This window comes from Penicillium subrubescens (genome assembly GCF_028828155.1).
Source record: "Penicillium subrubescens strain IBT 31985 chromosome Unknown utg000003l_segment0_segment0, whole genome shotgun sequence".
Taxonomy (NCBI): domain Eukaryota; kingdom Fungi; phylum Ascomycota; class Eurotiomycetes; order Eurotiales; family Aspergillaceae; genus Penicillium; species Penicillium subrubescens.
In genome coordinates this window covers 2278804-2294356 of record NW_026643153.1, presented here as the reverse complement: position 1 = coordinate 2294356, position 15553 = coordinate 2278804, and the positions used below count along the sequence as shown (strand labels likewise).

Sequence of the window (15553 nt, the reverse complement as noted above, 5' to 3'; positions counted from 1 at the left end):
CGGGTCTGGTCGTGTTGCGCGCATCGGACGTGACGCGGAGCGTGTGGTGTTCGGGTATTTGACACATGAATTCAGGCGCCAAGGCCAAATGGTACGGCGAAGACGTGACGAAATGTAATTTAGGGCAAATTGGATTTGAAAAATCTGAACGTAGTTTAGTATTTAGTAGTGAATTAATAATGAGCCTATCATTCTCACTACATTACTTTGAAATAATGAACCTTCTAGTTAAACCTGGGAATATTGGTAAAACAGTGAAAATACTTTAAGCAGATTCGAGTTTGCAAAACATGACTTTCCAAAATATGGCAGATTCGGTAACTCTCGAGGGTATTCATTTTATATTCATCGGATATGGTTTACAGTACTATAATTTCTAATGTTGTCAATATCTAGTGGCATCTGTAGATTCTACAGTATACTTCACGCAGGGTCTGTAAAGACTTGACTCCGTCCAAAAGGCGGTCCCACTCGATTCTCACCGCCTCTGATTCTGCCGCTCATTATCGGGTTTTTCGATTTTTTTTTCTTTGCGATACAACGAGAATCCTCAACCGTGCACGATTCGGTCTCGCCTTCCAACAATGGCGCCGATCAAGCGCAAGGGGAATGCCCCCGAAGAAACGGCTACTCGCCAGCCGCAAAAGCGCGCCAAAGTTGGTGCAGAGGACCGTAAATCTGAGTCCAAGCCTAAAGATACCGCTCCTAAAGCTTCGGAGCTCTCTGTTCTCCGTGATGATGAGCCGTCTTTCCCCCGTGGTGGCGGTAGCGTTTTGACTCCTTTGGAACGCAAGCAAATTCAGATCCAGGCCAACAAGGATGTTCTATTCGAGCAGAAAGGTGCTAAGAAGCCTGTTCGCGAATTTGCCGATGACAACGACGACGACGAAGATGATGAAGATGTGGAGATGGAGGATGCCGATACAACTGGTACTGCCAAAAAGTCTCGAAAGAAGAAGTCAAAAGGCAAGAAGTCTACCGATAAGGAATCTTCCGAGAAGGAAGGTGTGCGAATTGAGGGTCTCAGCTACAAGGTATGGGCGGATTTAAACAAACATTTATCAGGTTCTTTAGCTGACTCTTATAGCGTATTGTACCGGGATCCATGATTCTTGGACAGGTTTCCAACATCACCGCCCACGACGTTGCCATCTCTTTGCCCAACAATCTTGTTGGCTACGTTCCTCTTACTGCTGTCTCGAAGGTTTTGGACGACAAGATCGAGAAACTATTGAATGAACAAGAAGATGACGACGACGACGATGACAACTCTGACGACGAAATTTTCGACCTCAAGGAGCATTTCTATATCGGCCAATATCTCCGAACATACGTTGTTTCTACTGGCACCGAAGCCACCGAAGCTGGAGGTCGCACTAAGAAGCGCATTGAGCTGTCGATCGACCCCAGACAAGCCAACACTGGTCTCTCAAAGTCTGATTTGGCTGTGGACTTGGCTGTCCAGGCTGCGGTTGTCAGTGTGGAGGACCACGGTGTGGTTATGGATCTTGGCATCGAAGGCTCCGACCTCAAGGGCTTCATGTCGTCCAAGGAAGTCGACCCTCGCGTGGAGTATTCCAGCATCAAGGAAGGCTCAGTCTTCCTTTGCATGGTCACTGGTCAGAATGCCAGCGGCAATGTGATCAAGCTGTCCTCCAAACTTCAGTCCTCCGCCTCAATCAAGAACTCGCACTTCCTCAGCGCCGCGCCAACCATCAGCTCCTTCCTTCCTGGTGTCGCCGCCGAGATTCTCTTGACTGAAGTCACCCCGAACGGCATGGCCGGAAAAATCATGGGAATGCTCGATACCGTTGTTGATGTGGTGCAGTCTGGCGCAGATGACGGCAAATTGGATCTGGAGCGCAAGTGGAAGATGGGAGCCAAGATCAAGGGCCGTATCGTCTCCACTTTCCCCAACTCAGAGCCTTTCAAGATCGGTTTCTCCATGCTGGACCACGTCCTTAAGCTTTCTTCTGATAGCCGTGGTCCTGGCTCATCCGATGAGGCCCCTGCTATTTCCGCCATTGTTCCCGAAGTCACCGTTGTCAGGATGGACTCCAGCGGCATGGGATTGTATGTTCAGATTGGCGAATCTAAGCACATTGGATTCGTTCACATCTCCAGACTTTCGGATGGTAAGGTTGAGTCCATCTCCGCCGAGTCGGGTGCTTACAAGATTGGATCTACTCACGAAGCCCGTGTCGTGGGATACAACATGATCGACAACCTTTACCTCCTCTCCTTTGAGCAGTCTGTCATTGAGCAGCCATTCTTGCGCCTTGAGGATGTCAATGTTGGAGCTATTGTTAAAGGAAAGGTTGAAAAGCTGTTGGTCGGTGCCACCGGAATGGATGGTCTGATTGTCAGCCTTGCCGATGGTATCACTGGACTGGTTCCTTCCATGCACTTCGCAGACACCCAACTTCAGTTCCCCGAGAAGAAGTTCCGCGTGGGCCAGAAGATTTCCGCCAGAATTCTGTCCGTGAACCTCGATAAGCATCAGATTCGATTGACGCTGAAGAAGAGTCTGTTGAACAGCGAGTCTGCTATCTGGAATGACTACAAGGATATCATGGCTGGCGCCCAGTCTCCTGGTACTATTGTCAACCTGCAGCCTCACGGTGCTGTTGTTCAGTTCTACGGCACTGTCCGCGGCTTCCTCCCCGTTTCTGAGATGAGCTCGGCTTATATCAAGGACCCGGCCGAGCACTTCCGCCTGGGCCAGGTTGTCAACGTTCACGCTTTGAGCGTGGACGCTGCCCAGGGCCGACTTGCCGTCTCTTGCAAGGACCCATCAACCTTCACTGAGAAGTACGGCCAGGCTTTCGAGGACATTCAGCCCGGCTTGCTCGTCTCTGGATCTGTCTTTGAAAAGTCTGGTGACGACTTGCTCTTGAAGCTCGAGGATACCGACCTGGTCGCCCGTCTCGATATCCAGCACATCATTGACGGTTCTCCGTCAAAGCAGAGCTCGACCCTGTCCAAGATTCGTGTTGGTCAAAAGCTGAATGATCTTTTGGTTCTCGACACCCAGCGCGCTCATCGCCTGATCCGTGTTTCCAGCAGAGCCAGTCTGAAGAAGGCTGCTAAGCAAGGACACATGCCTAGCAAGTTCGAAAATGTCCAGGAAGGTGCTACGGTGACTGGCTTCGTTCGTAACATTACGCCCGCCGGTCTTTTCGTTGAGTTCCTTGGTGGTTTGACCGGTCTCGTTCCCAAGCGTCTTATCGATGATGCCAACCTCAGCCAGCCTCAGTTCGGAATCTCCAAGGGATCCAATATCACCGTCCGTGTTCACGAGGTTGACACTGACTTCCAGCGTTTCATTCTGAGTCAAAAGGCTCCCCAGACTGCCAGTGCCGCTTCCAAGAAGACCAAGGAGCCTGCGCAGCAGACTAACGATGCCCTTGTAAACCCCGTTGATGAAGACGTCAAGACCATGTCCGACCTCTCTTTCGGCCGCGTTGTCAAGTGCAAGGTCGTCTCTATCAAGGCCACTCAAGTCAATGTGCAACTGGCAGACAACATTCAGGGCCGCATCGACGTGTCTGAGATCTTCGACAAGTGGGAAGACCTTAAGGACCGCAAGCAGCCCCTGCGATTCTTCAAGGCCAAGCAGATTCTTTCCGCCAAGATCCTCGGTGTTCACGACGCCCGCAACCACAAGTTCCTCCCCATCTCCCACCGCAGCGGCAAGTATCCCGTCTTCGAGCTCTCCCTCAAGCCCAGCTTCATCAAGGCTGCTCACCCCGAGCCCCTCAACATGGATCAGGTCAAGGTTGGCACTTCATGGATGGGCTTCGTCAACAACGTTGCCGACGACTGCCTCTGGATCAACCTGTCTCCCAACGTGCGCGGCAGACTGCGCTTCATGGATGCGTCCGATGATCTGTCTCTCTTGACCGACGTTGAGAAGAACTTCCCCATTGGTTCCGCCCTCAAGGTCCAGGTTACTGCTGTCAATGCCGAGAAGGGTCACCTGGATCTCTCTGCCAAGCAGGGCTTCGACAAGCTCGCCTTTGGAGACGTCTCCGTCGGCATGATCCTGCCAGGCCGCGTGACCAAGATCACCGAGAAGCAGATCATCATGCAGCTTGGCGAGGCCCTCGTTGGTGCCGTCAACTTGATCGACATGGCCGACGATTACTCCAAGGCTAACCCGACTGTTTACCACAAGAACGAGGTGCTCCGTGCGTACGTCCTTGCCGTCGACTCGGCCAACAAGAAGATCTCTCTGTCGCTCCGTCCCTCCAAGGTTCTGAGCTCCTCGCTTCCCGTGCAGGATCGCGAGATCTCCGCTATCAAGGACCTCAAACCCAATGATGTGGTCCGTGGATTCATCAAGCGCATCACTGATGCCGGTCTCTTCGTTGCCGTCGGTCACGATGTCACTGCTTACGTTCGTGTCTCTGATCTGTCTGACTCCTACCTCAAGGAATGGAAGGACTCATTCCAGGCCGATCAGCTGGTCAAGGGTCGCGTCACTCTCGTTGACGCGGAGCAGGGTAAACTGCAGATGAGCCTGAAGGACTCTGTCTTGGACCCCAACTTCAAGGCCCCGGTTACCCTTCGGGATCTCAAGGTCGGCCAGATTGTGACCGGTAAGGTCCGCAAGGTCGAAGAATTCGGTGCCTTCATTGTCATCGATCGCTCTGCCAATGTCAGCGGTCTCTGCCACCGCAGTGAGATGGCGGAGAAGCGCGTCGAGGACGCACGTACCTTGTATGACGAGGGTGATGCCGTCAAGGCCAAGATTGTCAAGATTGACTCCAAGACTGGCAAGATCTCGTTATCCCTGAAGGCCTCCCACTTCCAAGACGAGGCGGACGAGAGCGAGGACGAGGACATGGAAGAGGCTGGTGGTGTTGAGCTTGGCGAGGAGAGTGCTGATGAGGATGACGACGACGTCTCCATGGGCGGCGTTGACGTCGAGGATGACAGCGAAGAGGAGGAAGAGGATAGTGACGACGACGAGCCCACGAATGGTGCTTCCAAGGACGGTGGTCTCGGCGCCACTGGTTTCGACTGGAGCGGCAACGTTAAGGATGAGGAGGCTCAGGCTGCTGGATCTGACAGCGACGAGGATGAGGATCAGAAGAAGAAAAAGAAGAAGAAGAGCAGGCCCGAGATCCAGGTCGACCGCACTGGCGATCTGGATGCCAACGGCCCTCAGACTGTCGCTGACTACGAGCGTCTGCTGCTTGGTGAGCCCGACTCCTCGCTGCTTTGGCTGCAGTACATGGCCTTCCAGCTCGAGTTGGGTGAGGTGGAGAAAGCCCGGACTATTGCCGAGCGTGCTCTCCGCACCATCACCATGGGCCAGGATTCCGAGAAGCTCAACATCTGGGTGGCTCTTCTGAACTTGGAGAACACCTACGGCAATGACGACAGCCTCGAGGAAGTATTCAAGCGGGCTTGCCAGTACAACGACCCTCAGGAGATGTACGAGCGGATGATCAGTATCTACATTCAGTCCGGCAAGAACGAGGTACGTGACAGCGATCTATTTCCCAAAATTCTATTTACCACATATACTAACCATTTTTCCAGCAAGCGGATGAGCTCTTCAAGACCGCCATGAAGAAGAAGATCTCTAACCAGTCCCCCAAGTTCTTCCTGAACTACGCCAGCTTCCTCTTTGACGCGATGGCTGCTCCCGAGCGTGGTCGGGGTCTGCTCTCCCGCGCGCTGCAGTCGCTCCCGGCACACACTCACGTTGAGACGACCTCCAAGTTCGCTCAACTGGAGTTCCGCTCTGCCAATGGAGACATTGAGCGTGGCCGCACTGTGTTCGAGGGCCTGCTGTCCTCGTTCCCTAAGCGCATTGACCTGTGGAACGTGCTGATCGATCTGGAGATGAAGGCCGGCGATGCAGAGCAAGTGCGCCGGTTGTTCGAGCGGGTGCTTGGACTGCAGCACAAGAAGGGCTCTGTCACTGTGGACCCCAGCAAGAAGGTCAAGCCTAAGCAGGCCCGATTCCTGTTCAAGAAGTGGCTGGCCTTTGAGGAGAAGCTAGCGGCGGCTGAGGGTGGAGATGAGAAGATGGTGGAGGAGACCAAGGCCCGGGCGGCGGCCTATGTCAAGTCTCTGCAGGAGGGAGAGGAGTAGAGCAGCAGCTCTGCTCTGCTCTGCTTGTTCTACAGCACTGGGAAATGTTGAAATGTTGTTTGATTTCTGTCTAAAAAAAAGATCGGGTTTGTGTTTTGTCACATTTTCGTGGAACCCGTGGGTGTTTGGGACCATTGCATTCGTTGTATATAAAGCGCTACGACGCAGATCATCCATGAAATTCCTTTTTTCCGTTTTATTATTCTCCCGAATTTCAAGCGGTGCATCATGGCCAGCCCTAATCTAAGGTTGTAGACGAAGAGAATCTGTCGGGATCTTGATCTGAGCATTGACCTCCATCCTTGTAGGGATGATGGACAGAGCCTATCTGAGTTGCGGATGTCTGCATGCGGACTTGTACCAGGTTCCTCGTGGATGGTCAGAAGTATGGGAAGCATAGCAAGTCCATGAAGAATACTCCGCACAGAACCAAGTATCAAGCTGCAAGTCCTTAAAGTCTCTCTTTACTTTGGATAGCCAACAACCGCCAGAATGTCCCTGCGTGGCGTCCATCGGCTGATCTCGTTGGTCCACCACTCTCAAGAAAGTACCGTTGTTCCACCATTTCTACCCAATGAGTGACGGCAGCAGCACAGCATGGCTGGAACGTTTGGACGCAAATAACCTTTACCCTACTGCTGTTTTCTCCTGTGGCACTTTGCAGCGAGGGAACTGGGCCATTCGTAGCGGTGGGATAGTGAATTACAAACTGTAAAGTACTAGAATTAGACTGCTGATAGCAGACGATGAGGGGTTCAACCACGGGTGGCACACTGGAAGAATAATCCCACCATCCAATTTAATTGACTCACACAGTAGAAATCGCGATACCGATACCCTTATATACTAAACCTTCACCCTCCAATATGATTCTGAACCTTTATTTTATCGTGTCTTCCTCCGTCCCTTTCACCTCCTCTCCCCACCCTCCGGACGACAGAGACCCATCGCGCCCGCAATGGGCGTCTCTTACCAGCCGCTGGACGTGATAAGCCCCGGAGCTACTTCCGAATGCCTTCTCGAGGTGCCTTTCGAGACCTACAGCGACTCACCCTCGTCCACGACCCTTTCTACCGGCCATACCACGTCTGAGGGGGAAGTCAAGGGCAGCGCTACCGTGCGACTCCATGCGATCCCCGGCGCGGAGGTGGGGCCGCGTATCGGTAAATGGCCTCGGTCACTGGCGGGCTTCGTTCGGTCCAGATTCACGACTCGACGGGCTGATCACGACGACGCTTTACCGCTGCTTTCGGAGGATTCGCATTCGCCACAAAGTAGGAAGAAGCGGTCTTGTCGGTCGTGTGTGGAGCGTTGGTTGGTGCGCGGACTGTTGGGGTTCTTCGTTATGCTGTAAGTGGACATGGACAGCTGGACGAGGACGGGGTAATAGTAATAGAGGTGTGGGGATCTGGGAAAATCAGATGATGGAAATTGAGGTTGGGCACTCAATCAAGGCGGAAACTAATAACTATGCTCTAGGGGAGTTATCCAGTTCATCTCGATCGCCTGTGCAATCGGGCTGATCTTCTTCCCGGACGAATATGACCGCGCAGCACGCTCATTGATGCACACCAGCGAACAAACCAACACCGACGACATCGCCCACTGGCCAACCGATTTCACCCGCGAAGTCATCCCCGTCGGGTGTCACTCACACAACGACTACTGGCGCCGAATACCTTTATTCTCCGCCCTACAGGCAGGCTGCATCGGAGTCGAAGCGGATGTCTGGCTCTTCGACGAGGAACTATACGTCGGCCACACACGATCAGCACTGACGAAGCGCCGCACTCTACGATCCTTGTACGTCGATCCACTCGTGCGCATCCTCGATCGTCAAAATCCGGTTACCCCGTTCCAGCACACGATCGACCTACCCCCGCACGGGGTCTTCGATACAGATCCCGGACAGAGTCTGATCCTACTGATTGACTTCAAAACGGACGGTGCGGCGACTTGGCCCGCCGTCGTGAAGGAATTGGCTCCGCTGAGGGAGAAGGGATATCTCACTTTCTTCAATGGACGGGATATCATCCCCGGACCGGTGACGGTCGTCGGAACGGGGAATACGCCTTTCGACTTACTCACCGCAAACACGACATACCGGGATATCTTCTTCGACGCGCCCCTTGACAAACTAATCGATGACCTGGGCCTGGACCGAGGGCAGGTCTCGCCGGTAAAACGGTCCACGGGCCTGGGCCAGGGTCTATCCGGGATGCCGGACAGTATCAACGCGCACACCTTCAACATCACGAATAGCTATTATGCCTCTGTATCCTTCAAAAAGGCCGTCGGATTCCCCTGGCCTTTCCATTTCACGGAGACACAAATGGAGTCTATTCGGAGACAGGTGCGTATTGCGCATAGTCATGGGTTGAAGGTAAGGTATTGGGGGTTACCGAGTTGGCCGCTTAGTTTGCGGAATCATATTTGGCGGATTCTTGTGCAGGAGGGGGTTGATATTTTGAATGTGGACGATTTGGCGGCTGCTACTCAGGGGGATTGGAAGATTAAGATTTTTGATTGGTGGTTTTAGGAGGGATGAATGGTTGATTTATGCCTCAATTATGGGAAACGAGATCTTGATGCACGTACATGATGAGGGTGGGACTGGCGTTTATCTGGTTGCGACTTTTTGATGACATTTTAAGATACCTTATTTGCCTTGATAGATTTGATTATCGTTCTTGCTGTTTTGTTACATATTCTTGATGATTACATCTATAGATGGTTTATCTCAATAGAGTGCCGAAAATCAAGGTTCATTGAAGCACTCGAGCTGGAAGCACTAAAGCTTTTAGGTAGCTGCAATGCAGTTGTGGATGCAGTAGTCCTAGTTTGTTCTGTTGGGACGCGCCAGTCCCTATCTGCCCTGGCTGTAGGGCAATGCTAAACGACCAAATGACAATGCAAGATGCTAAAAGAACAAATACAATGAATATCACAAAGTGAGACCCTGATAAAGGCCCTGAGCCACGGGGGGCCAATTGGGGGTATCATCGAATGGAGCGAACTGGTAGTTCCAGACGCAGATGGGGGGTGATGGGATTGTTGAAACAGATGCAAGGATGTTGAAGATATAGAGATCAAAGATCAAAGGCAGAAGAGGGCCTCTTCGCCGAACTCGCGGGTGATGCTGCCTTCCTCACGGAGGAGACCCCCGAGCCAGTCTTTGGCTGTCTCGAAGTCCTTAGCGCCGAACTTGACAAGGACAAATCCGGCGCGTACACGAGCTGCTGTCCAAGTGACATCGCCCTTGGTGCTGAGCGATGGTTCGGGCGCCGATGAAGGTGCCGTGGAGGACCAATTCCGGCTGCCAATTCGAGGCTGAGAGTTGAACTGTTGCATGAGGTACGAGCCGAGGCTGTCGAACACCGGGCCCGATAGAATGAGCGTACCGACAACTCCGTGTGGGCGCGTCCGTTCCTGGATGACGTTCAAAGGCACCAGGCCGGCCTGCGGCGGTGGCGTGTCAGCGCGACCGGAGTGGCTATTTAAGCCGCTCTCGCCGGCGCCTTCGTCAAGGTCCTCATCTGAGTCATCATCAAGGTCCTCGGTCTCATCGTCCAGGATGACCGAATCACGCAGCAAGAGCCGGCTCTTGCCCGTCTTTTCATCAGTAGCCCAGACTTCATTACGGCCACGCCAGAAGCGGAAGTTCCAGTTTTCGCCGCGCGACGTCCGACCTTGTGTAACCCAGTCGAGAACACAAAGACTGCTGCGCTCGTTACCCTTAGCGGCAGCGTCGACAGTAAATGTTTGTACTTGCGCGTAGCGGCTGTTCTTGAAGGGGACAGATGGGTCGGGCAAGTAGCACAGCGCTGCTTGGCGGCCGATTCGCACGTCTAGAGACTGCTGACTCATGTCGGCCAGATGTTGGTTGGCTGGCATCTGCTTGCGATGGCCCTTGATCAATTTGATGCCATTGGCGCTGCCGGGCTCGGTCTTGAAGATCTTGGTGCTCCCTTGCGGCGTGGTCACTACCATACGGGTCCTCGGCTCGAGTTTGATGGACACCTCGATATGATCACCTGGCAGCAGACCGCCCCCGTAGGTGAGGAGGTAAAGATGGATTGGCCTTGAAGGGCATGAATCCGACAATGCAGCCGGGTCTGTGCTGGGAACGAAGCCTGGGGCTCTGGGGACCAGCTTCAGTGGGTATTTGTAGGTGAGAGTGGTGAGGGTGGGGTTGTTGGGTGGGAGGAGAGAGAGGACGACGGTGCCTTGGCCCGGCTTCGCGATGGAAGACTCGAAGGGCGAGCGGATGGGCATTGCTGGTTGTCGCATGGTGCCGGATGTGTGTTGTTTTGTTTGGTGAGAGGAGTTTGGAAAAGAGAAGGGGAGTCAAGAGGAAGAGAGGTGGGCCGGGTGAAGGCTTATCAAGCTAGAGAGGGGCGGGACGAAGAATGAGCCAAGCAGGCCAGAATGTATGCAGATATCAGGAGGGAGTAGTGGCTGTAACGCTCTGCAGCATGATGCGAATGTGCAGAAACTGAGTTTTTTTTCCTTACTTACCCCGGACTCTTGGGGCTATGAGGTGGAATATAATTTTAGCCCTTCCACGCTGGCACACTGGGGCGATGATGGCATCCATTAGTCAATGGCGCATCCACTCCTGGGGTGGTTACCATCGGTTCTAGTGGCCCAGTTGGCTCGCGCAATTCCATGGACAGCGGCACGATGTGTCAAGCGGGGGTCTCTCATGACTTGTTGCTTCCGTGAGACCGAGCAAAGTGGACTGAAATGCTGCGCCGAGAGGAGTTTTTATGACACACAAGATCCATGGATCTTCACACTAGTCAATGCCCAGTAAGTCTCGGCCAAGTCGGCGGCTTTGGACTTGCCCTATGGGGATCCCCGCAAGCCGCTCGTGACTGGCGTGTGACCGGCAGAGATTATGTCATCTTTCAGGGGGTGCATTCGATTAGGTCAATTATAGTTGCCTGAGATATAGGGTGTCTATAAATCGTGAATTTGCTTGGCCGGAAAATTAAGGCTGTAAGGCTTTCAGGCTCCCAAGCCCCAAGGCCATCACGTACACCACGAGGCTCCCAGGCGCTCAGGCACCCAGTCGCGTCGCACCTCCTTTACGTTTCCTCGAGACCCCCGCTCTTTTCGTCTATCGGGTTTCTTTATTTTTCCCCGGACGATCGATTCGCGCACCCACTCTGGCATGCAGTGAACTTGGCTGCAGCGTCCCCTCGAAGTTCAACCATATCAACCTCGATCACCCTTGACCGGTGTTCCCATTCACCGGGTCCCGTTTGCTGCCGTTGCACGGCGCGTTCCACGGAGCGCGTTTGGTCCTAACGTACGAGCATCCCCAACTTCACATAATCCCCTCGGCTGTCCATTCTCGCTGACACGGATCTTCTCGAACCATTGCAGTCGCTTGAATTTCAATCCCGCACACGAACACACACAACCCCCTCATCATGGACTTGGACAACCCAAGCAGCCCGGCGTCTACACCCGCCGAAGACCGACGCAAATCGGGTCGCATGACGCGACGACCCGAAGTCTTTTCGCAAAGCAATCACTCCATCATCGAGGCCAATGCCAGCGGCAAGCGCAAGCGTGGCGACGCGCTCGATCAGTCGGACAGTGACAATGACATCTCGGAGTCTGAAAGTGACGATGCGGGCGACGAAGAGGCCGACGAGGAGGAGCTAAGAGAAAAGCGACGTGCCCCTCGCAAGAAGGGCCCAAAGAAGGCCCCCGCCAAGAAAGGTTCCCATGCGGCGAAGAAGCCCAAGGTTGCGAGCAATGGCGTGGGAAGACAGCTGGCTTTCCGACCTGCAACAAACGGTCGACTGCCGAGGTCGCGTCCCCGCAAGATCACAGTTCGACCTAGCCTGGCATCCGGCGAAAAGGGATTATATGGTGAGAAGTCCCGGCAAGCGTGCGACGGGAAATCATCTAACGAGTATAAACAGCCGACGTTTTCGGAAAGAGCAACAACGCCGAGACGACCACCGCCCAATGGTTGAGTCAATACCAACGCGATCCCGCAGTGGCTATGCGCGACTTGGTTAATTTCATTCTCCGATGCACAGGAGATGATCTGGAAATCACCGAGGAGCAGGTGGTGGAGGTGGACCATGCTCCTGAACACATTACCGAGCTGCAAGAGGTCTACATCGCTCATAAGATCCCGGATTATCCCCTCGTTTCCAAAGAGAAGAAATACCGCGCATTCCAACCGGTTCTCGAGGAGTTCTTCGCCGCATTGATCCAGACTTTCCACCACTCCTCGATTCTATACACCGACGTGGCTCTTCTCGAGAATATCCAAATTTGGATCTCTTGTATCTCGACAGCAGGTATTCGGCCTTTCCGGCATACGGCAACTATCATCTCGCTAGCTATGACAACCGCTCTGTGTGGAATTGCACGGGAAGTAACGACAACTGTGACCACCTCCCGCAAGCAGCTCGAGAGCGAGAAGAAAAAGAAGACCGTGAACAAAGGCCGGGTGGAAGCGATCCAAACCGCAATCTCTGAGGGTGAAGCCAAGATCGAACGCCTGGACGAGTTCTTGCAAGATGGGTTCGACACCGTCTTTGTCCACCGCTATCGGGATGTGGATGGCGTTATTCGGGGCGAATGCCTGGCGTCTCTTGGTAGATGGATCGCCACATACCGAGAAATGTTCTTCGAGGGCCAATACTTGCGATATCTGGGATGGAATCTGGCTGATGTGGTTGCTCACACTCGCTTGGTAGTCCTGACGCAATTGCTGCCTCTTTACGAAAGCAAGGACAATGTTGCTGTTCTCCATTCCTTTACGGATCGCTTCCGTCCGCGTATTGTGGAGATTGCTGCGCAGGATGCCGACATCAATGTTCGTGTGGCTGCAATTGAGCTGCTGAACCACCTTCGTGAAGGGGGATTGCTTGAACCGGACGACATTGATGCCATTGGTAAATTGGTTTTCGATATCGATCCTCGGATACGGAAGACGGCAGGTCGCTTCTTCGTTTCCAACGTCCAGGATGCGTTCGAGTCGTCGACTGAGGAGGTGGCGGATGAGATGAACGATATGTTTGCCGAGGACGACGATGAGGACGAATTCGAGACGCCCAAGCGCTCATGGATCAAGTTCAAGGCGCTGGTGGATATCTTCCAGGCTTATGATGACCACGGCGAGGATGAGGCGCCTGAACAGGCCACATCACGCGGTGTGCTTTCTGGAGCTCCAGCAGATTCGCGATTCGTTTTGGCCACCGAAGCTATCTACCCGCACATGGAAGAACTCTCTCAATGGCAGTCTCTCGCTGGCTATTTGCTGTATGATCATTCGCAAATTGAGGACGAGCCGGAGGAAGACGATACTGCGGGAGTTGTGCGGACATTGTACAAGATGAATGAGGGGCAGGAGTCTATTCTTCTTGAGATTCTATGTGCCGCAGTCAAGCTCCGCGTGCTTGATGTCGCCAAGTCCGACATCGACAAGCGCGGACGCAAGGTCAAGGCTCTGACTGCTAAGATTCCTGAGCTGCAGGAGGAAATTTCTCATGGCCTTGCTCAAATCATTCCTCAACTTTTGAACAAATTCGGATCAGCTCCCGAGGCTGCATCTGCTGTTCTGCGTCTCGAGCATCTAGTTGACTTGGATACTATTCAAGATCTCCAGAAGGATGCTACCGCGTACACATCATTGCTGAACGATATCAACAAGCAGTTCCTGACCCATTCAGACCAGGACGTCTTGGCTGAGGCTAGTGTTGCTTTCTTGCATGCCAAGAGCTCCGAGGAAATGCGTGAGGCTCTCGAGGGTAAAGTTCAGGAGTTGTGGGACGACATGATTGACACCCTTGGCGCGCTGTCTCGCAAAAAGGAAGTCCAAGCGGCCGCCTACATTTCAGATCCCACCATTACCGATCTTGCCAACACTGTTACGCGCATTTTCAACCTCTCTACTATTACCGATTGTACAACCATCCTGGAGACAGTGCCCAAGTCTCACTCAAAATCCAGGAAAGATACTCCCGTAGCCCCCTTCAATACCCTCATCCATCTGATTCAGCGTGGCACTCGCACGTTGGACGAGGATGAGGATATTGCCAAGGCAGAGACTGAAGTGGTAGCCAACAGCATCCGGACCTTGCTTTTCTATTTCATGTGGAAGGTACAGGCTCTCACAGCTGCATTGAAGGAAGGGAAAGCGACATTTACTACATCATACTTCGAAGCGATCACCAAAAGCCGCGAGGCCTTTTCCTCTGCTCTTCTTGCTATTATGCAGAAGCGTGCTGGACTCGATGATCTTCGATTCACAGCAGTAACAACGTATCTGGACCTTCACACTCTCTTCGGCACTCTTCGCAATATCGGCCAGGGTGTCGGAAATGATGAGGATGTTCTCTTCCAAGCTCAGAGCCTTGTGCACGAGATTCCGTCGGCGGGTGAATCTCTCGTCGCAAAGATCCAAAGCGGTGCCGAGCGTCTCTTCGCTAAAAAGTCAAATCGCAACCTTGAACCTGCAGAAGATGATGCACCCGCTTCCGAGGACGAACCCGAGGATGACGAGGAGGAGGGCGATTCCGACGATGAAGCCGTCACCAACGAGCGCCTCCGTAGCAGCATGATTGCGGAGCAGCGTCTCTGTGAGTTGACTGGTAAGCTCGTGCTAGCCATCATCGGCCGCGTGATTGATGCCTCCGGGTCGAAGCGCGGCTCACTCAAGAAGCGACTCCTGCGAAACAAGAACGGGCTCGGCCAGAACTACCGTGAGGTCCTGTCGTATCTCGAGGAGCGCAAGCCTCGCAGCGCGCCACGCAGCAGGGCTAAGCAGTCCGCCAAGGCCGGCGCCGAAGAAGGCGAGGCGCCTGCCACAAAGAAGGACTTCAAGTCTGCCGAGCGAGTTGACGATGATGATGACGATGAGGAGGAGGAAGGTGACAATGCTGATCCAGTGGAGGAAGATGACGAGGAAGACTTGCGCACTCGTGGTCTTGTGAACGAAGATATTGACCGCGAGAATGATGAAAACGAAGAGCTCGAGGACCCAGAACCCGAATCGGATGAGGATGAGGTGATGGGTGATTAAGTGTTTGCGATTAAGTGATCCATATGATGAGAAATTCTGCTTTTCAAGCCTTTGATGTTGTTCCAATCTCCCTTTCTCCTTTCTTTTTGCTTTCTAATATTCCCGATGTTTCAATAAATTCCCTCTGCCACCAAAGTCTCAATCTTCTTTGTGGAAGGTGGTCATTGTTTTTTGCCATGGTACTCATCTTTCGCACCCAATGTATATGTATTAGGATTGACTCCGTTTTTGCTATTCAATATGAGTAACTAAATCTAAAAGCGTTGACCGTTTGGCTGATCAGTAGTACGATTGGCTGTGCCGAAAGGAGCGTGTGAAGGGCTTTTCTGGCTATGGTGCCAAGGTAAGTTACGGAAGGTCCTGCTCTAATACCAGTGATGTGTCTACGCC

At 53.1% G+C, this 15553-nt stretch overlaps 4 protein-coding genes across 4 annotated transcripts; 3 read left to right on the top strand and 1 right to left on the bottom strand.

The window, feature by feature from the left end:
* Positions 1-584: 584 nt before the first annotated feature.
* On the top strand, positions 585-6108 carry N7473_004853 (putative rRNA biogenesis protein RRP5; the record flags this gene model as incomplete). The annotated part of the gene is made up of 3 exons (XM_057150793.1): positions 585-1034; positions 1088-5488; positions 5551-6108. The coding sequence occupies 3 exons, from the start codon at positions 585-587 to the stop codon at positions 6106-6108; spliced, it is 5409 nt and encodes a 1802-aa protein (XP_057010903.1).
* Positions 6109-7066: 958 nt separating this feature from the next.
* N7473_004852 (uncharacterized protein) lies at positions 7067-8647 on the top strand (the record flags this gene model as incomplete). Its single annotated transcript, XM_057150792.1, has 3 exons — positions 7067-7458; positions 7588-8491; positions 8561-8647. The coding sequence occupies 3 exons, from the start codon at positions 7067-7069 to the stop codon at positions 8645-8647; spliced, it is 1383 nt and encodes a 460-aa protein (XP_057010902.1).
* Positions 8648-9204: 557 nt separating this feature from the next.
* N7473_004851 (urease accessory protein UreD) lies at positions 9205-10398 on the bottom strand (the record flags this gene model as incomplete). The annotated part of the gene is made up of 1 exon (XM_057150791.1): positions 9205-10398. The coding sequence occupies one exon, from the start codon at positions 10396-10398 to the stop codon at positions 9205-9207; it is 1194 nt and encodes a 397-aa protein (XP_057010901.1).
* A 1148-nt stretch (positions 10399-11546) lies between these two features.
* N7473_004850 (cohesin subunit IRR1) lies at positions 11547-15163 on the top strand (the record flags this gene model as incomplete). Its single annotated transcript, XM_057150790.1, has 2 exons — positions 11547-11994; positions 12048-15163. 2 exons carry the CDS (start codon positions 11547-11549, stop codon positions 15161-15163), a joined length of 3564 nt encoding a protein of 1187 aa, XP_057010900.1.
* Between the last annotated feature and the right edge of the window lie 390 nt (positions 15164-15553).